Source organism: Artibeus jamaicensis, unplaced genomic scaffold (genome assembly GCF_021234435.1).
Source record: "Artibeus jamaicensis isolate MK-2021 breed Jamaican fruit bat unplaced genomic scaffold, CSHL_Jam_final contig_956, whole genome shotgun sequence".
Taxonomy (NCBI): domain Eukaryota; kingdom Metazoa; phylum Chordata; class Mammalia; order Chiroptera; family Phyllostomidae; genus Artibeus; species Artibeus jamaicensis.
In genome coordinates, this window is record NW_026522021.1 from 2,095,760 (window position 1) to 2,121,962 (window position 26,203).

General features: G+C 49.6%; 2 protein-coding genes across 2 annotated transcripts; one reads left to right on the forward strand and one right to left on the reverse strand.

The window, feature by feature from the left end:
- Nucleotides 1-18,489: 18,489 nt before the first annotated feature.
- PPP1R35 (protein phosphatase 1 regulatory subunit 35) lies at nt 18,490-19,748 on the forward strand. Its single transcript, XM_037134957.2, has 4 exons — nt 18,490-18,852; nt 18,933-19,185; nt 19,266-19,402; nt 19,505-19,748. The coding sequence occupies exons 1-4, from the start codon at nt 18,622-18,624 to the stop codon at nt 19,676-19,678; spliced, it is 795 nt and encodes a 264-aa protein (XP_036990852.2). The 5' UTR covers nt 18,490-18,621; the 3' UTR covers nt 19,679-19,748.
- A 793-nt stretch (nt 19,749-20,541) lies between these two features.
- On the reverse strand, nt 20,542-26,152 carry MEPCE (methylphosphate capping enzyme). Its single transcript, XM_037134921.2, has 4 exons — nt 22,834-26,152; nt 21,537-21,755; nt 21,251-21,377; nt 20,542-21,125 (listed from the first exon to the last, which is right to left on the reverse strand). The coding sequence occupies exons 1-4, from the start codon at nt 24,490-24,492 to the stop codon at nt 21,073-21,075; spliced, it is 2,058 nt and encodes a 685-aa protein (XP_036990816.2). The 5' UTR covers nt 24,493-26,152; the 3' UTR covers nt 20,542-21,072.
- Between the last annotated feature and the right edge of the window lie 51 nt (nt 26,153-26,203).

Sequence of the window (26,203 nt, forward strand, 5' to 3'; positions counted from 1 at the left end):
GCATCCAGCAGCCAGCTCACTGCCCAGCCCCTCTGCTACGCCTGGGCTCACCACTGTGAGCCAGTGGGTCTGAAGACGAATAAGGCGAAGGCACTCAGGCCCTGCTGGCCACGACCCCACCGAGAGCTGCCGAAGACTACAATTCCCAGGGATCCCTGCGGCTATGCTGGCTGGGGCGGGGCCTGGGCCTGGCGTGGCTACCAGGCGTGGCTGGTGGGCTGGGCTCCGTGGGGGAACGTCTGGTTTGCGCTGCAGGCGGAGCAGGGGGCAGGTCCTGGCGATTTGGAAGGAGGTTGGCGACGTTCACCATGGGGCCCTGGTGGGGGTTGGGGACACGAGGGAAAACCGTGGAGCCCCACGTCCCCTCTCTAGCTTAGCTTACTCTCTTGTGGGGCCAAGTGAAGGCACAGGGGTGGCTGCCTAAGGAAAAGCAGGGATGTTTCACAACATTTGGGGATTTTAGGGTTCACGGGCTTGAGGTGGCGTAGGGAAGGAGGAAGGAATGGCAGCTGGGCCCAGGCCTAGGGGGCAGCAGAGGCTGGGGAGGGAGAAGGTGCGGATTGCTGTGCTGCTCAGTCTTGTTCTCTCGGAGGTTAGTTGTGAGTAGTGCATGAGCAAAGCTAGGGGACAGTGAGGAGGGTCAAGGATGGTTTGCTGGAAGCGCCGATTCACTGGAAAAACCAGTAAACAACCTCTTCCCTCCCTCTCCCCTCGACCCTGGAGCTCTGGGAGGGTTGGAGCCCACGTGCTAGGATTCCCGGTGGTCTTTCCCAAGAGTCCAGAGGAGCACTGGGCAGCCCTCCTCTACAGCTTTGCTACCTAGAGCCTATTACCTCAACACTTACAGCCACCACTTATTAAACACCTAATATGACTATTTTTATACATCTTATTCTAAGTAATACAACAGCTTTAAGATGAAGTGGTTACTGCTTCCATTTTTCAGAGAAAACTGAAGGACAGGTCATGTTTTTATCCAGCTAATGAGCCTAGCTCGCACCAGACATGTTAGGTACATGTTACATGTGTACACATAAATTTAATATAGCAGATTTCGATTTATAAAGTGGCTTCATTGGGAATTAGCCCTGAGTTCAGCCTGGAGTCAAAGCCTGTTTTCAGGTGGGTCCTTAAAACAGACATCATTGCTGGGGCTTTCAATTACCAGCTACTCATCACATCTCCATTATGTGCCAAGAAATACTGGGGCTGAATAGGCCATGCAGGGCCTGTGTCCCCGGAAGTCCAGAGGTTTAATGGGTCTCAGGGCTTTGGAATAGTACCTCACTGTCTGGAATTCACTGTGAGGTGTTTCCAGGTTACTAGAGACAGGCTTGTCTTCTTATCATCCTACTGAGGACCTAAGATTTTGACTGAGATTGGGGAAGGGTCCAGCCCCTGGGAATCACTGGTAAATAAATAGCCTTGTAAGTAGCTACAGGCCCAGGAACCAATCTGGGCTTGAGGCTATGGGCTTATGGGAAGAAACACTGCCCTCATTTTCCTTTGGCTTCTTTGGCATCTTGGGAATGGCGGTGGGGGAGGAAGAAGGTGAGTTCATCCAGCAGCCAAGGGAACTGCTGGTATCTTCTACCCCTCACTGTCTCCCCAGACATGATCAAGTCCTCTGTAGGATTGGCCACATGGAGGCAGGAGATTTGCAGGAGAGAAAGGGAGGGGATGGAAGAGGAAGGCCCATAATTCAGCCCAGAGCCCTGGAAAAGGCTTGTGGTGGGACCTGAGGAAGAACTTCCCAACTGGGAGGAAAGCATGTAGGATCTCCTGGGGTGGAGATTTGGGAGAAGAATTCTTGCTCATCCCAGCCCTCTCCTGTTAGACAGGTGACCCCTGGGGAAACCTGCTTCCTGATGACAGTCAAGCAAAAATCCCACCTTAAAATACCCCTGTCACCCATTTCCCCATCCAACCCAAGACACTTCCCCTGCACTGAAGCTGCTCAGATTCCATGGGACAGAAGTGGTAAGGCTACAGGTAGGCTCAGCTGGACCAAGGGTCCTTGTTTATTTTCAAAACTTACCCATCCTGTGAAAGAGAGGGTCCCAGGGAAATGTGGGGAGCAAAATGAGAATGCTGGTCTCAGATGTCCTGGCTCTCTTCCCACTCCTGACCCTTCCCTATCACCATCAAATTTCCTGAAAATGTAAAATCTTTTCTGCTTTTTCCCTGGGATCCTCCTACTCTCTTTTCATCACACAGCAAAGCATGTCACTCCCCTGCTCAAATTTTCCAATGGCTTTCTGTCATCTTGGGAAAGAATCCAATTGTTTCATATGTCTCAAATGCCCTTTTCTGAGCTCTCGGCATGGTGGGTTTCTTAGTCTGGATTCTGTACAGATGCGGCTACATCTTCAAGGACTCTTTCCCTGTCCACCCAACCTTGATAACAGTAGAGACCCACTGTCACGGTCATCCTCTATCTCTTGCTGTGCTATATTTTTTCACAGTACTTAATACTTTCTGAAATTATTACATTTACTTTCTTACCTGTATACTTGGGAGGCAGCAGTGAAATGCAGTACTTAAGGGCATGGGAAGTGGTTTGAGCTAACACTTCCTGGATGTGTAACCTTGGGTACATTGGTTAACCTCTCTGAGCCCTGGTTCCTCATCTGTGCAATGAGGACAGTAGTAATGCCTTATCATAGGGTTGTCATGAGGCCCAGGGCTACGATGCCTGGCACAACATGGACACAGTAAATTCTAGCTTCTATTATGGTAGTGGTGAAGATTTACAGTTTATGACTACTAAAACAGTGCTGATTGAACCAGAAAGCAAATCTTCACCCAGTGCGTGGGAACGTGGGAAGCATCCTCCAAACAGCTGCCTTGTGGAGGGAACACAGTTTAGGAAGTGACGAAGAATGCATGTTCAGTGAGAGCAGGAAGGGCACTTGACAGAGAGTCCTGGTCGCAATATTACTACTACTTCACTGTGGCACTTGGGCGAGTGATGTCCCTTCAGTGGGCCTCAGGCTCTTAAAATAAAATGAGGCATCAAAGCACTGGTTACCGTGCTCCCTGCCTGCTTCCAGGGGTTCCTGTTAGGGCCCTGCACTCCCTTTATCCACTACATACTCTTCAGCGCAGGGTAGGGACACATGGCGCCTCCAACATCCTTCAGCCCCGCTTCCTAACATTTTAAAGCTGCCACAGTGAGAGTTGATCTGGAGAAAACATTCTTGGTTTAAACATTTGAACACAGATACAAAGTCTCAGCTTTGGACACCAGATCTTTTCATCCATGTCCTTTCTTCCCCTTGCACCTCACCCACTTTAGTATTTGAGCCCCAGGGTTGGGGGTGGGGGGGAGCCAGCAACAGACTGAGCCCCACCGTGGGCTGGCCACAGGCATGAAGGCCTTTGCCTCAAAGTCATTGTCAGCCCTGGCTGGTGGCTCACTTGATTAAGCATCATCCCATACACCAAAAGATTGTGGGTTTGATTCCCAGTCAGGGCACCTGCGTAGGTTGTGGGTTCTATCCCTGGTAGGGGCACATATGAGGGGCAACTGATTGATGTTTCTCACATTGATGTTTCTCTCTTTCTCCCTCCCGTCTTCTCTCTCTAAAAATTAGTAAACATATCCTCAGGTGAGGATTTTTTTAAAAAAGTTCTCAGACGTGCACACAAGGTGCGTACAGCGGGATAAACACAGATGCATGTGCCCACGTGTACTTGTGGGTATCTGTAGCTATATTTTACCTTGTTCCCATTTTCCTCTCAGGAGTGGAAGGAGTGAGATCAATGAGAAGAAAAGACCGGAGGACTGCAGGGCTGGCATTCTTTCCTCTCCACCTCAGGAAAGAAGTCACCAATCAAATGAGATGTTAATGTCCAGCACTGTTGCAGGCCCAACATCCTTTGTCTGCAAACAACCCCCCCCTTCTGCACCAGAAATGTCCATGGTTCCCAAGGACTTGAAGATATAGGGATTTGTGGGGAGCACTTGTAAGGGTCAGAGGGCTGGAGTTTTTCCAAGGGGCCTGGGTGCAGGTATTTCTCGTGGCGGGTCACGCAGAGTCCTTTATACCCTGCATCATCGCTTCTGGATTTTCGAGCACCGTCCGCCCCTTACTGAAGTTGCCTCTCTGCTCCATAGATCAGTCTGGGGGGCTGGGCAGGCGAATGATAAGATCTCCAAGCAGAAATGGGCCAAGAGAGGGATTTCTCCTTCCTTTCTCTGTCTTTGTTTCAAAGCTGAGCCCATCTGCTCCACACCTATCTGCCCAGCTCATCCAGGATGCTCACACTTCTGTTTCCCTGCTAAAGCCGAGGAATAGCTTGCTCTCTGCTTTTCCCTCAATACCTCCTGGGGTGAGTGGCTGCAGAGGGACAGGTTTTGGAAGGCAGGTTCGGTCCTCTGTGAAGGAGGAGTCTGTGTACTCTCCAGTGAGATGTGGTGTTGGCTGGACTTGTCCAAGCTGGGGCAGATGAGGTTGTAAGAAGGCTGGTCTCCAGGGCATAGGGGTTCTGTATCACTCTTTCCTGGCTTCCTCTTTCCTCCTCTAAGTTTAAAACCTCGTTGTTTCCCCTTTATTGTTTGTTCTGTTGATTTTTCTGCTGCATTGTGGGTGTTTTCTAGAGACTCACAGAGTTTGAATTTAACATACAGTTTAAGAGCCTGCACTCTGGGCCCTGGCTGATGTGGCTCAGTGGATTGAGTGCTGGCCAGGGAACCACAGGGTTGCTTGTTCTATTCCCAGTCAGAGCACGTGCCTGGGTTGTAGGCCAGGTCCCCAGTGGTGGGTGTGAGAGAGGCAACCACACATTGATGTCTCTCCCCCTTTCTTTCTCCCCCACTTCCCCTCTCTAAAAATGAATAAGATATTTTTTAAAGTCAATTTTATTTATTTATTTTTACAGGGAAGGGAAGGGAGGAAGAAAGGGAGGGAGAAAAACATCAATGTTCAAGAGAAGCATCAATTGATTGCTTCTTGCACACCCGCAACCCAGGTGTGTGCCCTGACCAGGAATCGAACCTGCAACCTTTCGGTTTGTGGGCCAACACTCGACTCCCTGAGCTGCCTTAGTCAGGGTGATATGTTCTCTTTAGTGAGCTTCTGTTCATGTGCTTTGCCCATTTTCTAATTGGATTGTTTATTTTTACCATTTTTAATTTTTGAACTTTGAGAGTTTAAAAAATGTATTCTAGATACATAAGTACTTTTTAGATTATGTCGTTTACAAATACATTCTTACAGGCGGTAGCTGTCATTCTTCCTCTCAGCAGGGCCTGTCACAGAGTAAAACATTTTTCTTTTCGATGAGGCCCAATTTACCAAATCTTCCTTTGTGTATTATGCCTTTGGGGTCAGGACTAAGAACTCTTTCCTTAGCCCGAAGGTCCTGCAGATTTTCTCCTATTTTTTCTGTACTTTACAGTTTTACATGTAAGTCTGTCCATGTAGAGTAAATTTTTCTGTGAGGGTTAGGGCAAGGTTTATTTTTTGTTGTTGTTTATGAATGTCCAGTTGCTCCAGTAACATTTGTTGAAGAGACCATTCTTTCTTTATTGAATTCTTTTTGCACCTTTATTAAAACTCAGTTGGGTGTCCTTGTGCAGGTCTGTGGGTCTAATTCTGGGTTCCCTGTCCTGTCCCGCTCATCCACGTGTCTGTCCTTCTACAACACCACGCTGTCTTGATTACTATTGTACTCCAACATTGGGTAGAGTTATTCCTCCTACCGTATTCTTCGTTTCAAAAATCGTCTGAACTGTTATTTTATGTTTTTTTCCCAAATATACAATGTTATTATTGCCTATAGTTCATGCTGAGCCTTCCATTCCAGGACTTATTTGTCTTATAACTGGAGGTGTGTGCCTTTTGACCACCTTCACCCATTTTGCCCACCCCTTGCTCTTGCTTCTGGCAACCACCGGTATGTTCTCTGTATTTATCAGTCCTTGTTTTTATTCCACATGTAAGTGAGATCATACAGTATTTGTCTTTTTTTTTCCGTGCAAATATATTTTGGAATTTTTTAAATGGGATTAGAGAGATCTTTTTAGTGCAACTTGAAGCTTGTCATCTCTTCTTTTAAGATCTTTTCAAGGTGTCCTGTAGCATTCAGGATGAAATCCAGACTTCTCATGTCAGCTCCAAGCTGTGGTCCCTGCTCGTCCCTGGCCTCATTGCTCTAGGTTTCACTTTTGGTCACTGCCACTGTACTTGTCTAGTTTCCTTTATTTCCTCTTCCCCTGGGAGCCTCTGGGAAATGAAGTCTCTCCTGCCTTCTCCTGGGGTCTAATCTGACCTCCTCCTTTGTCTGGTGGATGCAGGTGGGCAGAGGTTAGCAGGGTGGAACCTGTGGGGGCCAGGTAGGAACGTGGGAAGGCCCATCAGGGCAGCCTCAGAGCTAGGGGACCTGGACAACCTATCATCTTGGGATCCCAAGCCCCACGTGGCACTGCAGAGCTCAGTGCACGGTTGCCTGCTCTCTGCTCCTCCCTGGGCATGGATTGGGAGGCCCCAGTGGCCCTAGGGGGTGGTGCTGTAAGTGTGTCCCCCTGTGAGCCTGCCACCACAGTCTGCCCCCTCCCTGAAGCCCCAAAGACATATTTACTGATGGAGAAGCCCCAGACTGTTGCCCTTAAACACTCAGGACTGCCAGCAGTGGAGAATGGGTCGGTGACACTGGTTCTAAGAGACAGTTGAATTTTAGTTAAAATACCTTCTCAACAAGCTAGGAAACTGTAGTAGCTGGTCAGGAACAGCTGGCCCCTCTCTCTCCCTCTTCTCGTCTCTCTGTATCAGCGACCCTTCTCGTTGCCCTGTCCACTGTCACTGGGGTACTCACTTCATGACCAGCGAGCTTTGCCTCCATCTCTCAATTTAATCTGAAGCCCTAAGGCCCTAAGGCCATCACGCCCATTTTCCAAGTTAGTAAATTGTGGCTTAGACGGGTTTCCTGACTCCTCCAAGCTCCCACAGGGAATGAGAGTGGACACAGGTCTGCCAGGCCCAGAGTCCTTGTCACTGACCACTGCTTTTTCCACCCCGCAGTTGGACCCAGCAGTCCTTCTTCCTTCTCTCCCAGAGCCCTCTCCTCCACTCCTCAGAGCCGCCCCTTACCATCATGCAGGCTGTGCACTGCACGACTGCACAGTCCACACAGATGTGTCGAACCCGCTTAGTGCAATTTTCCATCAGAGGGCAGTAAAGGGCTTTGAGGAAGGGGCACATTTTTCTAATTTGCACAGAGCAACCTTTTGGGCTACCTTGGTGTCCTTGAAGCTTTCTACCCGCATGTCCTCCTCCTCTCCCTGGTAGGTATGTCTGGCATCCTGATTGCCTTCCTACAGGACCAGCAAGGTCTTCACAGAACATGGATCTAATCTCCTCTGGTGGAGTGCTAGTGCCTTGTGACACCTTGTGACACCGCTCTTCAGTGGGCCCTGTACTTATTAACAGGCATGTTTACGTGTGTGAAAGGTCACCTCATCTGCCAGACTGTAACTACCCCTTCCCCAGGTGAGAGTGTTTTGTGAGCAAGATGAGACTTGCCCATGGAATTCCTGGGGTGCACAGGCCAGGTGGATGAGCCTTATGGGCCAGGCATGTTGGTCCTTCAGGCTTTTACTACAGGGCTGAGGGGAGGCAGTCTCTGTTGTGGAGCCACATTGGACACTCCACAGATTTTGGAGATGGGGGGAGGGGACCTGGTGAGGATGGACTTCGTCTCAAGAGCACCAACCAGGCTCACTACATGGATGGTTTCAGCACCAAGTGGGACAGAGATGAAGCTGGAAGTAGGGTGGTGGAAGCTGGCCTGTGGTCTGGAGAGGAGGTGGAGAGGGAGGGCCAGTTTCCTGGAAGTGGAGGAGGGGAGGGACACTTAGGCTGTACTGGGGAAGGGGGGACACCCTCAGTCTGGCCTGAGGGTGGAAAGAGAAAAGAGGTTGATCCTATTGGAGAACCTGGTCTTGGCCCTATGTCCTAGCTTACCTGTGGGCGATGGTGGGGCTCTCCTGGAATGTTGGGCCTCCCACAACTTCCCCATTCCTTTATTTGAGCCTGCACCCTGTCTTCCCTCAATTCCTCACTCACTGGTTGACTCCCAAAGCATAGAACTCACTTCTGGCAGGGGAATCTGACCTGCTTTACCCCTCCACCTCTCCTGCACCCATTTTATGCTTCTATATTTTTCTCTGCTGCCAAGGAGCAGATGATCTCCTGCATCTTTGACCCCAGACCTGCCACTCTTAATTACAACAGTTGTGAGCATGCTCTCTCTACCCAGTCATCCTGAGCCATTACTATGACTAGTTGGGAGTGAGGCTGGTAGAGGTTAGATGAGGAGGCCACAGTGATTAATTGGGAGGGGGGCTGCTGGAGTGCTGAGGAGAAGTGGGAGTCCTGGTCAGGAGGGAGGAAGGGGCTGATCACAGGAGGTGTGGAGTGCAGGGGACCATCCCCTAGGTGGTGGCGAAGGACTTAAGTGTGTGTATGTATGCTGTTAGGGGAGGGGGTGTCTGGAAAAGAAGCTGCTCAGAGATCTAATATAACTTCCCTGCTCCTACTCCCCACTCCTCCTCCCTTTTGATTTACAGCTGAGGAGACTGAGGCCCAAAGAGAGAGATGGTGTTGCTGGGGAGAATCTTTCTGGCCCCAGGCCCCATGCTGTGTGGGATGTGAGTCCCTTGTCCTCCTCTCTGTTCCCTGGAAGCAGACTTGGGACCTGGACTGCAGATGTGTTCTCCGTGAACACAGACGTTTCTGCGGTCACAGCACTGGTAGAAAGGCCCCTTTCTCCTCCAAGTTTGCTTCCTGCTGGGCTTCCAGACCCCACTTGCAGCCCCCTCTGTTCCTCCCCAGAATCATCTTAGGCTGAGTCCTTTGCTCAGGCCTTGTTGCCAGAGTAACAAGCCTTTTCTAGGCCTGGAATGCAGATGGGAAATATACTGGGTTGAAGTACTGATACTGGTGGGAGAAGTAACTTGTAGGGACAGGCCTGAGCCCTGATTCCTAGGTTTCTGTCTTCTACAACTCTGTCTGAGACCTAGTTGCCATGGCAACCTAACACTTGCTGAACTTGACTGATGAACAGCTAGCTGTGTGGCCACTCCTTGGACCTTAAGATGTTGGAGGCCATTGGATGGGCATAGCTGGACATAAACCCTCCCCATCAACTTCTCCACACAGCGATCTCCTCCTAACCACTCCCCACCCTCCACCTTCCAGTGTTGACATGACTCTCCTTCCCTTCCCCCCACAGAGGGACTCTCAGCCAATTATTCCTCTAGAATCCTGATACCAGGCTTCCTTCCCTGGAACCTGCAACACTCCAATGGTCTCCCACCTCCCACTCTTTTTCCTCCTGCCTTCACTCATTTCCTTGGCAAATCTGCAGAGTCTGGAGAAACAAACCCTCTTAAGACTAGATGGTCCTTATGTCCAAATCCTTCCCACCTCAGGGCCTCCAGTCCCAGCCCTCCAGGGATGGGGACATTGCCAAGGTGAAGCTGTGGGCAAGACCCTGGGGCACATGGTTGTCTGAGTCTGAGGTGCAACCCAGATCTTTCCTCGGGCTGTATTAGTTTTTTTGAGCTGCTGTGACAAATTGCCATCAACTTGGTGTTTTGAAACATCAGATATCCATTCTGTTATAGTTCTGGAGGGCAGAAGTCCAGAATCAGTTTCACTGATCCAAAAATCAAGATTTTGGCAGAGCTGTGCTTTCTCCAGACGCTCTAGAGGAGAAACCATGCCTTGCCGAGTCCAGGCTCATGGCTGCTGGCACCCCTGGGCTATGGCCACATTATTCCAGTCTCTGCCTTTGTCACATTGCCCCCTCTCTTGTATCAAGCCTCCTGCTGCCTCCCACTTATACAGACCTGGTATCTTTGAGAGGCCATTATTCAACCTACTACAACAGCCTTCCCCCAAATATACACACAATAGCGATAGTTTAGTCTAGGATTTGAGCATCAGCCAAGAAAGGAGATGAGAAATGGGAGAGATCCTAGGACCAGCACTAGGCCAAACTCTCAGGAGCCTCCAGGCAGGGGAGTGGGTATGGGGGGTGGGCAGGAAGACCAGAAGGGATGACTGCATTTCTCCCCAAGTTGTGCATCCCAAATAATATTTGTGCAAATACCTCCTTCGTGCCACCTGCCTTGCTCCCAGGTTAGGAAGTGCTAGGCATTGTGGGTAAGAGCCTGGGCAGTCAGACAGACCTGGGGGTTGACTGAAGCATCACCAATTACCAGATGTGGTTCTCAAAATATGGGTCAGCATCATCTGTATCATTTGAGAGCTTATTAGAAATGCAATTTCTCAGGTAATAGCTACTGAATCAGAAACTCTGAGGTGGAGCCCAGCATTCTGTGTTTAATAAGCCCTTCAGGAGAGCCTGACACATGTGGGAGTTTGAGAACCACAGTTTTAGACCTCACTGAAAAAAACGTGGCTAATAAGACCTATAACACACTGTAACTGTGGGATTTAACAAAATTATATGTGTGAAGGACTGACTGTGGTGTTTGGATCTTCAGAGCAAGTGCTCAGTAGGTATTTATGGGATGAATGAAGGAACTCTAGAACAAGTAACGGGATAGAGTGGCATGGTTTTCATTCACTCAACAAACACCTACTGAGTGCTATAGCCTGTCTTTTTTTTTTAATCCTTACCCAAGGATATTTCTTTTTCATTGCTTTTAGAGGAAAAGGGAGAAGGAGAGAGAGGAAGAGAACACACAGCAAACCCACCATCTGGGTATGTGCCCTTACTGGGAATCAAACCTTCAACCCTTCAATCTGTGGGAAAATGCTCCAGGCAACTGAGCTACACCTGACAGGGCCTGCTTGAGGTGGTGATTCATCACAGTCCCCTACCTTGCCAGTTCCCAACTGGGGGGGGGGGGTAGGCAGATGGTCACAGAGTGGGGTGAGAAGTGCCCCAGCTGAGGGATATTCATATGGGCTGAGGGAGCCCAAAGACGGAAGGAAGGAAGTACTGTTGTTGCTTTAGGTGCTTTCACACATGCGTTATCTTTTAAATCTATGAGAACACTAGAGTGTGGTCCTATTTCCTATACCTGCTTGCTGTGTGACTTTGAGCGAATCACTTGGCCTCTGTAGATATATTTCCTCATCTGCAAAATGGGACTAATGCCCTACAGGGTTTTGTTTCAAGCAGCTAGCACAAGGCCTAGCGTATAAGTAGGTCCTGAAAGTTGTTAAATCCTCCCAGCGATTCTTTGATGTAGGAGTTAACATCCATTTTTTTTAAGTCTAGAAAGAAACATGTTAGAAACCTAGGCCAAGGTTAGTTACTGCAGTCTGGCTCAAATTGTGTAGCATGCTGAGCTCCCTGGCAGCCAGGGCATGGGATGAAATGTGATGGTTATCAGGAGACTTGCTGAGTTACATAACGAAAGGAGATGGCTCAGCTCCTTGGGGGACCCTAAGCAGGGCAGCCCCTAGGCTGGCCTTCTCCACCTGCCCTCTTTTCACTCCGGCTCCCAGCTAGTGGGTGAGGTGGTTGGACTGTAGGAAGCAGAGTTGCTTCAGTGAAGGTGCACCTGAGTCATAAACCTGCTCAGATTCAAGGGGACATAGGCTCCATTCTTGAAAGAAGAAGTGTCAAGGAATTTTTGGCCAATTTTAAAAAATTACCACATTCATCAGATCCCAAACTGTCAGAATCAGAAATAGTGTTTATAACCTGAACAGTAGTTTTCTCTCTTTTGACAAATATTTGTCTCCTCTGTCTGGGGCAGAACTTGTGCTAGGCTCTGGGGAGCACAGTTTCCCCTCGCCGGAGCAGAAATGGCAGAGGTGGTGTGGGGAGAGGAAGGGTGGAGCACTGCACAGAGGCAGGTCCCCTGGGCTCTGGCCCTGGCTCTGTACCTATCAGCTGGTGACCCTGGGTCAGTTTTCTCGTAAGTTTTAAGGTCCACACTGCACTGAATGCCCAGGTTCTAGGACAGGGCTCAGCCTGTGTCTAGGCATCTCTTGGGGACAACCTGGGGAAATGAGGAGAGTTTGGGCAGAGACATAAGCTGAGATAAAGGGGTTTGGAGGCCTGGCTCACGCTTTGGACAAGGGCGGGTGGGGGTCTGTAGAGGCTGGAGACCCCTGCCCTAGTAGTTTTGGGGGAGAAGAGTCCTGTTGCCCCATACAAGCGTCCCAGAGTCTCAGCAGCAGTGGACACCAGCAGGCTCTGGGCCAAGTTCCTGTCTTTGCCATCTCTTGTAGCCTGAGGACCAAGGCAGGACCTCAGACCTTTGGTTCCCTCTCAGGTCTCCTTTTACCCCTGATCCTGGTCCCTCCTCAGGTTTCTGCCCAGCTGCTCAAGATGGGTACTACCGTGAACCATAGCCCTAGCCTCTGGGGGTCTCTTAATAAGGTCCCAGCCCCAAATACCTTCTCTCTGCCACCATGACCCCTCCCCTCCTTCCCTTTCTCCCACCCTGTATTTTCCTGCTGGCTGTTGGCATTTAGTGGATGGTCCTGGGGTCACTGCAAAGAGTGAAGTCCAAAGCACTCAAATCCTTCTCTTCCACCACCCACTCCCAGGCTGTGGAAAGACCTCACTGCTTGAATAGAGGTTTCCATGGAATCACCCTTCACCCCAAACGTCCCCCAATAGCAGGAGACCCTCCTGCGTGTCCAACCTCATAGAGTTACAGACTGCCTCCATCCCATTTTTTGAGATCTTTGACACTGACTCCCTGCCCAGCAGAGATCTTTCTGGACCTATATCCCAGCGTAAGGTCAGCAGCTTGCCAAACGTCCCCCTGTGTGGTTAAATTCTCCCCTATCAATGGCCCAATTTTCCTGGCTTATGGCCATATCTTTGATGGCTCTAACCTCACCCACTGTGTTCATGGCCTTAATCCCCTTGAAGCTCCAGTGGTTTCAGACCAGCTTCTTCCCAGGCTCTTTTAGGCCCCAACCAACTGTCATCAACCTTCTGTTCCCTGTGTTGACATGAACATCCCCTTGTCAGCAAGCTCAGGCCCTCAGTCCAATATTCCTCCCTATGCCAAGGCTAGCTCCATTGAATTTTCTATACCCAACCCTGAAAATCTGTTTCTTTTTTCCTAGCTTCATCCAGTTTCCCCTTCTTTATTCTCTTCTACACTCAGACAGTGAACATCTTCTGGGACCCTGTTCCCTACTCTTAACTCTCCTTCATCCCAGAATCTGGCCTCATCGCATACCCCTGGAGACTCTCACTAAGACTCTCATCCTGGCCCTCCTGTAATCCTTTCCTTGGTGCCGGAGGGGCAGGGTCAGTGTATTGGCCTGCAGCAGACCTGTGCACTCCTCTCTGAATCTCAGTCTGTTCCTTCTGTATTGAGAGAAGGTGGCGGAGGGTGGCAGAGTGGTGGGCTCAGGCCCAAACTTCTGCTAGGGGGGTTACCTTATGAACCCCTGAGATTATGTAGGATGTGGGAAAGTACACTGTGTATGGCTGGAGGGTGGGTCAAAGCCATTGAAGTGCAAGGTCAGCCACTGCTGTGTTCCAGTAGTCCCTGTGTGACAGGGACACAATGTGGATGTGTCTCTGGGTTGATCCATAGGCAGCAGCCATTTTTGAAGTGGGAGACAGGAAGTGAGGGATCTCTGCAGAAGGGGTTTGCAGAGGGGGGCTGTAGAGGGTTGTTGCCTCATTTCTTTGACTTGTCCTGACCCTATTGGAGGGTGCCTTCGTGGATGGAACCTTTCTCAGCCCTGACAGGTTTTCCCAGATGCCCTCTGCAGCAGTCCCAGCTGCACCATGTGGCCCCGCATTGGAGGCATCCCACCACAACTCAATGGCATGGTTCCTTGAAGGACCCCTGACCCTGTCCTGTCTCCTGTCCCACCTAGCGCATCCAGAGCTTCTGGCCCAGCAGAAGCTTGGGGATAACCCTGAATGACCCCTTCCAGGACACATACTTGTCTTCTCCAAACCAGAATTCAGGTCTGGGATGCCCCTTCCAGATGACTACAGGGAACACTACCACTACCCGGTGCAGTCTAACCCACAAAGACAGAACCTAAGAGCCTATAGTGTGACCTCTTCCTAGAGGTTTTCTTTGTGCCTCTTTTCCCCTTCCTTCAGCACTCCCTTTCTGTCCTTAACCCACTCTTCCCTGGATGGCAGTTGATGCAGAGGGGAGGCCTCTCCAGCCTGGAGAGTGAAGGGAGGTGCTAGTTGATGAGGGTGGGCAGAGGGTACTACACAGTAATCTCAGATACTGGTAGCTTTTCTGTTTTTCCCCTCTTTTGCTTAGAATAGAAGGGGTTCAGTTCCTGAACCATATTTACAGTTTCTCTCCTCCTTTCTTCTGGGTTCCTCCTTTTCATCTTTTATTGTCCTAAGTCAGGATGTAGTTTAGTGGGGCACGTAATTGGAATCCATCTTTGCATATAACTACAACATGCTGCCCCAAGAAGGCTAAAGTTAAGGATAGAGAAGTCTTCCTTATGTATCAGTACCTTCTTAAAGGAGGGATTTTATTCTATATTTTTTATTATTTATTAAGATTTTATTTATTTTTAGACAGAAGGGAGAGGAAGGAGAGAGGGAGAGAAACATCAATGTGTGGTTACCTCTTGAGACCTTTCTACTGGAGACCTGGCCTGCAACCCAGGCATGTGCCCTGACTGGGAACTCAACCAGCAACCCTTTGGTTTGCAGGCTGACACTCAATTCACTGAGCTACTCCAGCCAGGGTGGATTTCTTTTTTTTAAGAGGAAAAGCAAATCTAGGCTTTCAGCCTGATCCAGCCAAAAAAATCCTAGGAGTGGGGGCAGGACTGAGACCCTTCATTCCCTAACATTAATATTGTTTCTTTAAAGTTATTGGGTTTACTTTTCACTTCCTGAAGGCCCACAACATAAGCTATCAAACAGAATGTTTTGTCTTTTATCTCTATGTCTGGGCCCAGGAAGAGGCAGTGGCTAGATTTAAAGGCTGGGGAATTAAGCTTACGGAATTTGGGCTAGGGTTCCTATAGAGCCTTTATAGCCATCAGCACAGTCAAGGCCTGGGGGGCAGTTTTAAGTTTCAGCTCCAACTCTTCCTGTGTGACAAAGCTACCTCAGCCTCCTTAAAACAAAACAAAACAAAAAACAAAACAAAACAAAACAAAACAAAACAAAACAAAACAAATACACCCCCCAAAAACAACCAGAAAATAAAAAGCTTTTATCATAGAAACATTTATATACATGAGGTTCAACCTCATGTATTGTTAATATAACCAGAAGGATTTGCGTGACATTTATGTAACCTGGCAGCCAAGGAGAGTGGACTGGAATGCACATGTGTGAGCAATGATGACTTCACTGTGCTAGTCAGTGGGGGCGGTAGATGCTATTGAGTGAGCATGTGTACTGTGTGGCCATGGCATTCAAAATGACTGAGTAAGTAGAGCAATGGATTTGCATTAAATTTTGTGTTAAGCTTGAACATTTCTCCTTGGAAACTACTCAGATGATTCAGAAATCTGCAGCTATGGGTAGCTAGTGATTGGCAGCTTCATTATGACAACATGCCCACTCATGTATCATATCTTGTATAGAGGGGTTTTTTGTTGTTTTTTTTTTTGGCAAAACATCAAATCACCTAGGTGACTCAGTCCCTTTACAGCCCAGATTTGGTGCCCCATGGCATCTGGCTTTTTTAAAAACTAAAATCATCACCCTGGCTGGTATAGCTCAGTTGACTGAGCGAGGACTTATGAACCAAAGGGTTGTGGTTTGATTCCCAGTTGGGGCACATGCCTGGGTTGTGGGCCAGGTACCCAGTAGGGGGTATGTGGGAGGCAACCACACATTGATGTTTCTCTCCCTCTCTTTCGCCTTCCCTTCCCCTCTCTCTAAAAATAAATAAATAAAATCTTTAAAAAATCATCTTTGAAAGGAAGTAGATTTCAGACCATCAATTAGATTTGGGAAAATATGATGGGGCAGCTGACAGAGAGTGGGAGAATTGTGTGAGGTCTCAAGGTGAGTACTCTGAAGGGGACTGAGACATCACTGTCTTATGTACAATGTTTCTTATATATTCAATAATGTCTCTATTTTTCATAGTACATGGCTGGATACTTTCTGGATAGACCTCGTATATACAAAAATAAACAATATCTTATAATAAACCCCATGTACCTATTACCCAACTTCAATAAGAATCCTTATCTGAAGATATGTTTATTGATTTTTAGAGAAAGAGAGAGGGAGAGAGAGTCATCTATGTGAGAAACATCAATTGGTTGCTTCCTGTATGTAACCTGACTTAGGATCAAACTTGCAACCTAGGTATGTTCCCTGATCAGGAATCGAACCTGCAACCTTTTGGTGTATGGAATGACCCTCCAACTGAGCCATCCAGCCAGGGCAGATATGCTTTATAATTTGAGCCATGAGTTCATACAGATACTTCCTAATTAAATCAAGACTACAAGAAATTTGTATAAATCAGATTTTAGATCTGCATCATTTTTCCTGTTCTAATACAAATAAACATAATTTTTTTTCCCAATTTTTTATTGTGGCAAAATATGCATAACATAAAATTTATCATCTTGATCATTTTTAAGTGTACATTTGTATATTCATAATGTTGTACAACTATCACTACCATTCATCACCATAACTCTTTTCATCTTATAAAATTAAAACTCTATATCAGAGATTTTCAACTGGTGTGCCACAAGAATTTTTAAAACATGTAATACTTGACTATTTAGTCAGGGGACCTGACCTCTTTTCCTTTAGCCTGTCAAATAAAATGACAACAGCCAACACAATGATAGCTGTCCAGTATGAATAAATCAAAGTTGAGCCTATTTTTGTCAGATCAGCAAAAAACAAACAAACAAACAAAAAAATATATAGTTTGGTGTGCTGGAGAATTTTAGTAATTAGTCTAAGTTTGTCGTGAGGTGAAAAAGGCTGAAAATCGCTGCACTATACCCATTAATTTCCCATTTCTCCCTCCTCCTCCCCAGACCTCCTTGGCAAGCTCCCATTCTACTATCTGTCTTTATGATTTTAACTACTTTAAATACCTTATATTGGTGGGATCATACAGTGTTTGTCTTTTTTTGACACTCAGTAGTTTCTATACTATAGTTGTTTCTATACTAGTTTCAGGTGTACAGCATAGTGATCAGACGACTATATAATTTATGAAGTAATCTCAACATAATTATATTTTAGCCTTCACATTTCACCTATTCCTGACAATATGTCTACTGAATACAATTTAATATTTTATGCCAATTTTTTAAATGGCAGTTGATTTTGTCCCTAGGGTAGATCTTTGGATGTACAGCTAAAACAGTGTGTTTTCAAGTCATTCAGAAGAGTTTCCTTCTCTGCATTTAGGCCGCCAACTAGACATACATTTAGGTTCATGTGTTTCATTTTACTTTCAATCTTTAGGGTCTGATTTTTAAAAATTATTTTTTATCACACAATCAGGTAAAACATAGGTTTCTGCAGTCAAATGAACAAAGTATTTCAGTCTTGCCTCTTTTCTCTTCATTCTGTTCTCTCCAAGTTAAGTAACTATTGAAAATTTTAAATGTTATACTTCCATTAAGAAAATGTATTTATTTACATTTGTAGCTCCCCACTCCCTTTTACAAATGAAGAGTAGAAGGAATGAGCCTACTTTCTTATTACTGACTTCAGCAGGTAAGCCTCTAGCATTCACCACTGAGATCCTCAAAAACTTTTTTTGTAAAACAAGGGCAACACTATCCATTCTATCTGATCTTCCGCAGCATTTCTTGGGAAGATAAAGGATGTGAATACTCTCAAACAGAAAAGTGATACACCAACATGCCTGCTGAATTATTAACTCATTTTTCGTAGATTCTCGGAGTCCTGAACCCAAGAACAGAGGTTCACAGAATTGAGGACCTGCCTAAGGAACACTGGGAATGAGCAGACCTCCTGCCTTCTGGTTTGGAGTCTAGGGGTTGGATAATCCAGAAAGCCCTCCTTTAAAAACAAAAAACAAAAAGCCAAAACTGTATGCAACATACAAATATCTATTTTTATAGAGACAAATAGTTTAGAAGATCCTCGAAAAGGAAAAAGTCAAAAAGCCTCATGGCCGAGTGAGGCAGTTAACGCTCAGATAACCATGTGGCCAGGAGGCTGGTCAGCGAGCCCTGCCCTCAAACTGGGAAGCTCTGGTCCAAGCTCAGAGGTGACAGAAAATCCGGAGATAATGTGAAGTCACGGGGTAGGGAGGTCCAATACAGTGAAGCTGGACAGTTAAGTTAAAGCTGACATCCCGACAGGGAGGGCTGACACACATGGGACTCCAGCAGAAGCTTTCCAGGTGAAGATTTCAATAGGCAAGGACACAATATCATGGATTTCGAAAGGAAAACTGGTACTGATGAGGATCCGTAGGGCTTCCACAGGCTTCAACCCTAAAAATTCCAGCCTAGGGGTGGAGCCGAGATTGCGGGAAGATGCCCACTAAAGACACGTGGAGCAGCAACGGAAATGACGTTTACGAAATGTCGCTAGCGTAGGGACTAACGGTTTCCGGTAGCGGAGGAGCCGAGAAGAGGGGGTGTGAGCAGATGCCCTGTGACCCTTGGCCCCTAGTAACCTAGTGCCCCTGCAGCCAGTTCCAAAATGATGGGCTGCGGAGAGTCAGAGATAAAATCCGCAAAAGGGGAAGAGGCCGTGGTGGCCCCGGGACCACCTCCAGAACCCCGTGCCGCGGACCCCGGAGCTCCAGTGCCCGAGCCCGGACTGGACCTGAGCCTGAGCCCGCGTTCCGAGAGCCCCGAGCGGCAAAACTGCAGCCCGAGGCGGCGGAAGTGGGGGACAAACGAGCGGGGCGGGGCCCGCAAGGGGCGGCAGGTGAGCTGGCGTAAGGCCTGGCTGGCAGCCCCGCAACGACCTTGCACCCCTTTCTTCACCACCTTCCTTTCTGCTACTAGGTCCGCTTCCGCCTGGCACCGCCCTCCCCAGCCCAGTTCGAGCCGCTGCCGGTCACCGGCGCACCTAGCGAGAAGCCTGTGGCATCCCAGGACTTGGGTGCGCCTGCGCAGCACAGCAGCCTGGCTTTGAGCCTTGAGCTGCAGGCTGCGAGGGCCGCAGCCGCGGGCCAGTTCGATGCCGCAAAGGCGGTGGAGGAACAGCTGAGAAAGTCGTTCCAGACCCGCTGTGTCGTGGAGGAGAGCGTAGCCGAGGGTGAGGGGGGTAGAGGGCAGGCCAGGTGCGGGAGTAGGGGTGAGAGGCGTAGCTCACTCCCGCTTCCCTTGCGGTCTCAGGGCTGAACGTGCCGCGCTCCAAGCGGCTTTTCCGGGACCTGGTGAGCCTGCAGGTGCCGGAGGAACAAGTTCTGAATGCTGCGCTGAGGGAGAGGTTGGCGCTCCTGCCACTCCATGCTCGAGCCCCGCCCCCAAAGGTGAGGGATTTGGAATCCGATCCCCTTCCATGTTCCCTGCCCTCTTTTGCCACGGGTTCTTTTCTCCGAGTGTAACCTCGCTTTGGACTCCAATTCCAACAGGAGCCACCTGGGCCAGGGCCAGACATGACTATGTTGTGTGACCCAGAAACGTTATTTTATGAATCTCCACACCTGACCCTGGACAGTCTACCCTCTCTGCACCTTCAACTCCGGCCGCGCCCTTCAGAGGATACCTTTCTCATGCATCAGACACTGAGGCGATGGGAAGTGTAGACCTGGAGGCTCACAGAATTATTATAGTTCATAAGTATCAAAATAAAGTGGTTTTGCTAATAAATGGGACTTTTTCTTGGCGGCTTAAAGTGGAGTCAAGCTGCGGGTTGGAAACTGCCTGGGAGTTTTTTGCCCCCCTCTCCCATTTCTAAGGAAGTCAGTAATGACAAGTATGAAACACTAGTTGAAGCCAGCGTTTTAGATACTTTCCCCGTATCTTCCTAAAGTCACACCTACCACCTTTGTTTTTTATAACACTCCACTTGTTTCTTTGCACGGCTAGTTTCTGATCACTTTAACAGGTGGGTCTCAGCCCCCTGACTCAGGGAACCTGCAAGGTAGCTACTAGCACCTAGTTAAATTATCTCCCTTTACTTTCAAGAGCCTTGCCCATCTTTACTCCTGACCAAGGAGTTCTCACTGTTGAATGTCCAAAGGTCCAGGTACATTTACAAGCTGAAGAGCTACACGTGAAGTTAAACTGCCTATTAGTCTGGTTCCACACCACCAAAACAGGAAGGTGCATGTAGGTAGGTCCTATAGCAGGAAGGTGATCTGATCCAAAGTGTCTTTTTTGAACTTTACTGTTAACTTTCAAAGTTAGCCTTCTGCCAAAACTTCCACAAAAAAAGTTGTCAAGGAGTTTTCATTTCAGAGGTGTGGGGGAAAACTAATTTTCACATCAAAATTTGCATTATACCCCCTTTTCCTAGCTGGGGTTTTATATAGTTATGTGTAGATCTGGCAATCCATTATCTTCCCAAACACTGTAAAAAACCTGAAACTATAGTTTGGGCAGAGGAAGCACAGGTGGTACTGGCAGGTACCACCCCTTCCCAGCAGCTAAAAATGCTAGACATAGGTGTGGGGGCCACCGCCCTAAACAAGTTTATTGTGCTGTTCTTACATTCCAACCCAACCCCCTCTCCCAATGGGGGACAGCAGAGGGATATTCACAGTACCTGCGTGCCTCCCCACCAAGCTTCCCCCCCTTAGGCCTCAGTCCATCTATCCATAGTCCACTGAAACGTAGCTAGGGACAAGGGCTGAGGAAAATGAGAATCTCCCCTTGGAAGAACAGGAGGAAGAGGCTAGAGAACTTGGTAACTCCCACCTCCCGTGCCCTAGGAGAACAGAGGTCAGCAAACAGTCCATGCCATTCAGCCCAGTGGGCTGGGAGTGAGGAGGATGGTAACCCCAGCACAGCTGGGCTTGCTGCTTAGGTACCAGAAGTATAGGGAAGAGGCTGGGGCAGCAACATAGGATAAGCTTTCTGTGCAGATCCAAGAAAGGAAACTTTTTGGAGCCAGAAAGGAAAGACTGGGATACTCTCTTTCTCCCAGGTCCTTAGGAGCAGCAGGCAGCTTCTTGACACACTCTCTTCAGGATGCCGTTTAGTGGCTGGGGGAATGAGCCTTGTGGAACAGGTACACAGGACGCTGGAAGCCTGAGAGGAGAGTATGCAATCAGGAGGGTATGGCAGGATCTCATGACTCCACAGGGTCTGTACCGCCCACCCCCGCCATCAGGACCAGTCTCCCGCCCTCCCTGAACAAAATAAGCCAGCTTTACCTTTGCAGGTGTTGTGGGGTGTGGCCACAAGCTCATAGCTGGAGAAGCCCACCTCTGGGGATGTCAGGTAGGAATTGAACTGCTCTGGCTTCAACTGGATTCGATAGTAGTTCTTATAGGTTGTTTCCTACGGAGAAGAACAGGGGACCATTTCAGCTTGCTGCCTTCTCCCTTGATGGAGAATGATGCTTTGTACCTTGTTTAGAAAATCCTCTTTGTGATTCCTTGAGGACTTTTTCCCTTAACTAAATGGATACACCCAACTTCCACTGAAACTCCAACTCACTGTGAGAGTCTTTCTCTTGCTGTAGGATGACCAAGGTTGGGGTTCCAGGACCAGGATACCCCCAGGGCGTAGGTGCCGGTAGATCCGGCGAAACATGCGCTTCAGGCCCTCATCTCCCCAGTTCAGATGCACCCACTTGGTGAGGCTGAGGCAAAGCACCACATCATACTCGGGTCTTTGGGCCTCCACCAGCTCATCTCGATCCAGCACATAGTTACCCTGAGTGCAAGAATAGGGGATCAAGGTCAACAGACACATTAAAAGCACCACTGCCCCCCCCCCCCCAATTCATACTGTAGCTTCATTTTAACCTCAGGCCACAATCATCTGTGATACCCTCGGTCTCATTTTCTTGTATGGTATTGGTAAATCAAACAAAAAGGAGCCTGGGTAGTTTAAAATTGAGCAAAGTATCCATGAGATCTCCAAAGTTGGGGTGAAACTGCAGAGAAAGAATGCTGAAGTTCCTAAGACCCTGTTCATTAAGCTGAGTGACTCAACGTTGTACAACGTTATAGTTACGGCTGGCAAGGTTTCAGGCTTGTTCCTTCTTCCTGAGAAGTGAAGAGCCCACCCCTTAGAAAACCTTTCCCAGAAAAGCTCATTCCCATCCTCTGGACAATCTATTTTTCCAATACTACTGCAGATGGTCAAACTGAAATGTTTTATGAGTTATGTGGGCAGGGGTTAGACTGAAGAAGACATGTTACCCTCCCCACCTGCAGAAGACTCTGACTCTTCTGTTTCACAATCTAGGGTCAATGTGGAGATGATCTAAGGCTAAGCAACTTAGGTTCCTGACCATGACACTCTTCAACCAACTCTGTATCTAATGTAAAGTCCCTATCAAAGGACAGAAACTGTAAATATTAGCCACAACCCTAATTCTCCCCCTAGCCCAAGACATTCAACATCTTATACCAATCCCTCATGAACCTTTAGTTGGCCGGAGGGCAAGTTTCCATCTGGACCAAATCCTCTATAGAGCATCAGCAGTAACCCCTAAGAAAAGGCGAACTGGTCTGGACTAGTCCAGATAAGGGATCAGAGCAAAAGGAATCAGATCCCACCTGGGGGCTAGCAGTCAAGAGAAAGGAGCCCTGGTAGAGCCCCCGTCTTTCCACATTGTAGGAGAGACAACCAGTGGAACTAGTTGCAGATTCAGACTCTTCTTGAGGCTCTGGTTCTCCAGGTGAGGACTACATGCACAGAAATCCCTCTGGCTCATAATGTTCTCCTGCCTCATTCTCTTTTAATCTCATCCTCATAACTGGCCCTTATCCCAAGACCCTCTTACCGTGACGAAGACAACATTGTTGGGGAAGACTGATGTGTCTGCTCCATCCAAGGGCACTTGGGGTGCAGCAATGGGACCCCGGCTGGCTGTCAGTGAGGCTGGGAAGCAGCTCCTCTTTCTGATGGTTGTGGTCCCTTCCTCACTTTCTGCCCCTGGGTCCCCCTCCGAAGTCTGGGGTGGTAGACGCAGCTCTTCAGACAAGTAGTGTCGGATATTTTGGCGGGCGGAGTGGATGAGCTGGGGATCAATATCCAGGCCTACCATGCGGGATGGACCCCACTTACAGGCAATGCTCAGGGTCAGATGGCCCACATTGCACCCCAGATCTAGGACGTCCCGATCCCGAAACCACTCAGGCTTCAACACCCGAAGGCGACCGTCCTCACAGGATGGATTCCGGTACCCATAGTACTTGGTATAATTCCCATACTGGAACTTGCGTTGTTGTTTTTTGAAACCTGCTGCAGGTAGTTGGTGTAGATGGTGGCGACCTCCCCCACTCCCTCGACTCTTTTCCTTGGGACCCTGGCCTCCACCCCTAGCCCCTGCCTCTGACTTGCTGGAAGTCCTGCGACGTTTTCGATGTCGTGAGGAGGAAGACGGGAGTGCAGAGGTAACTGAGGCAGCTGGAGGAGCTGAATGGGAGCCTGAGGGACCCTGTAGGGCAGATGGAAGGGGAGACACGACCTCATCCCTGCAGTTGATGGCTGTGTTGAGTTCATAGGGCTGGGAGGCATCCCGGTTCTGGCCCCTGTGCCGCTGCTGCTGTGTGGTCCCCTCCCCATGGAGTGAGGGAGTGAGGGGGGCTGTGGGCAGCACAGAGTGGCTATCGTTCCCTCCAGTTGCCTGCTGCTGCTGGTGGTGCTGTCCCCGGTGTCTATGCCGCTTCCGACCAGTCTTGAGTGGTGAAGCAAGCACTACTTGGGCCTCATCAGTGCAAGTATTGAGACTGAGCGGGTCAGTAATGTCTTTGGGGATGAGAATCTCCACTGGATCTCGCCCCTTGGCCGGAAGTGGGGATGACTTAGGGGTCTCTGCATTGAGTGCGCGGCTCACTTCCTCATCCAGAAGACTATTCAGGTTCAGTGGATCAAAGATATTGCCCCCCAGGAGGAAGTTGGAGGGTAATACAGAGTCACAGTCCGAATTAACCCGCCTGCGCCTCTTGAAGGCCGGATGTTTGAAGCCTCCTCCACCTCCCCCTACATTGCAGCTATTTCTCCTCTTGCCCCCACCTCCCCCAGGGGGCCGGTGGGGCTGATAGCCATTTCGGGGTCGAGGCGGGGCAGGGGGGCCCAGTTCTGTTCCGCCACCTCCCCGTCGCTCCTCCCCCACGTCCGGAGGAGCGGCTCGCCCATGGAGATCCGACAATCGGGCCTCCCCATGCGCCTGGGGGCTGCCCCCTGGTTGCTGCTGCGACTGGCCACCCCGAGGAGTGGATGTAGCCCTGGGGCTCTCCTTGCAGGACCCAGAAGCCGGGACTCCAGCTGAGTGTGCGCGTGGGCCCGGCCCGCGCTGCGTCCCGCCGCGGAGCTCCCCGGAGGCGGCCTCTCGGCGCAGTTGCACTGAGGGGCTGCCCCCTCCGCCTGACTCCTCTTTTAGTGGCGGCGGCGGGGCAGGGACCAGAAACAGATCCTTCTCCGCCGCCATCTCTATCATTTCCCCCCTCTTACTCTGTCCCAGTCGAGGGCTACAAGGGGGGAATCAGGGGGCTTAATCCCCCTCCTTAGATCCCGCTCCACTCCCCCCCCTTCCCCGAGTGCGTGCGCAGCTCTGCTTTTCTCCCCTAGTCTCGCACCCAAGCGCCGCCCCCGAAGCGCGCCCCACTCGCCCGCGAGACCAAAACAAGATGCCCGCGACAGCCGAAGAACTCGAGGAAGCAAACGCGCGTGCGCCGACCCTTTTCTCCTTTACCACTACCGCTTTGCCGCGAGCGCGCAGTACTGGAGCGCGTTCCACTCGCCCCAGAAATACGCATGCGCACTCTGCCACCACCCAGGTCGCGCGCGCATCCGAGTACGAACCAACTTAACGGCTCCAGGAGTTTAAATATAGCCCCCCTCAATCCTCCCCAAAAGCCCACAACCCCAAACTGACACCCAACTTCCCTTCGCAGCTATGTTCGTGCCTACTGAAATCCTTTGTCTCTGCCGCGCGAACCCACCCACCGTAGGCGGGGGACGGGGAGCTGGTGTGAAAAGGTCTCCTTGACACCCGACCCTTGTTCCTGAGGAATGAGTCTCAGCGGTCTCCGCCCGGCTCTAAACCCAACAACCTCTCTACCCCGCCTCCTTCCTCCCCCTAGCGGGAAGCGCCTGCGCACACCCTTTTGGGCTTGCGCGGGTAGGAGCAGCACGTGCTGAAGATGACGCCCCGCCCTCCGTCCTAGGGGCGGGGACTGTTACGTGCTTCCCCAGGTTTGGTACACACGTAACTTGCGTCAGCACAACCCGGAGGGGGCCTAGCTAAGGAACAAGGTGGTCGTCATGAATTATTATCTGGTCGTTCCTTTTTGCCCATCTCCTTAGGTTTTCGGAGGGGCGAAGTGGTGAACATTAAAAGTAGAGTAAGGGAAGGAACGTTGTGGACCGTCTTCCAATAAACTATTCTCAGTAAAATACTATGCCATTTTAACTCACCACCGTCCCTCCCTCCCCCAGAAAATATTCTCTGCTGAACTGAAAAAAACAAAACAGCACCAAAACAGTCAATGTGGTTCAACTTCCTTTCTCCGAAATGGCCGTTATTCTGTCCAGAATTCTCCAAAGCGTGATCACCTGGGGACACCACACTCTTACCTCTCCCTCCACACCCAAATCCCTGACACCAACGCCTCCGCACCGCACACCACCCAGGGCCTGCGCTCGAGCTCCTAACCCGCGGACTGAGACCCTACAACCACCACCATCTCACATGCAGGCCTTCCTGACGCCTTCCCGTGCGCACGCTGCGGCATCGCCCCGCCTTATAGAAAAAAAGTGTGGGTAGGGAAGAGGGTTAGCCCTGCTTGGGCCGCTGCCTTGGCGAATGGGAAGCTATTCGACGTCCTTTCTACTCGGGTGCTAGGTGGCCCGTTCTCCCCGCGAACGATGCTTGGGGTGCGGGTCCTGTGGTTGAGAAGAGGGCAGCAGAGGAGAGAATGGCATTACGGAGAGTCTCAAAATATTAAAATAAAAGTGCGAAGGAGACTAGAAGGAAGAATAGGAATCAGGGAACGAAAAGAAGGAAAAGGCAGTTTGGGACAAAGAAAAGTTAGTGAGAAAAGGACACGGTTCCTTAACGATCAGGCGCCGCTGCTGCCGCCTAAAAAAAGAAGCGAGCCCAACCAGGATTATGGGATTTGTAGTTTTAGAGGGCATTCAACTGGAAG

What these genes read in the sequence shown, in the direction of transcription:
- PPP1R35 (XM_037134957.2), top strand. Translation starts at nt 18,622, where the DNA reads ATGATGGGCTGCGGAGAGTCAGAGATAAAATCCGCAAAAGGGGAAGAG. An exon ending in GGGCCCGCAAGGGGCGGCAG is followed by an intron (nt 18,853 to 18,932) that starts GTGAGCTGGCGT and finishes TTCTGCTACTAG; the next exon opens with GTCCGCTTCCGCCTGGCACC. An exon ending in CTCGAGCCCCGCCCCCAAAG is followed by an intron (nt 19,403 to 19,504) that starts GTGAGGGATTTG and finishes CAATTCCAACAG; the next exon opens with GAGCCACCTGGGCCAGGGCC.
- MEPCE (XM_037134921.2), bottom strand. Translation starts at nt 24,492, where the DNA reads ATGATAGAGATGGCGGCGGAGAAGGATCTGTTTCTGGTCCCTGCCCCG. An exon ending in ACAATGTTGTCTTCGTCACG is followed by an intron (nt 21,756 to 22,833) that starts GTAAGAGGGTCT and finishes TCTTGCACTCAG; the next exon opens with GGTAACTATGTGCTGGATCG. An exon ending in GCAAGAGAAAGACTCTCACA is followed by an intron (nt 21,378 to 21,536) that starts GTGAGTTGGAGT and finishes TCTTCTCCGTAG; the next exon opens with GAAACAACCTATAAGAACTA.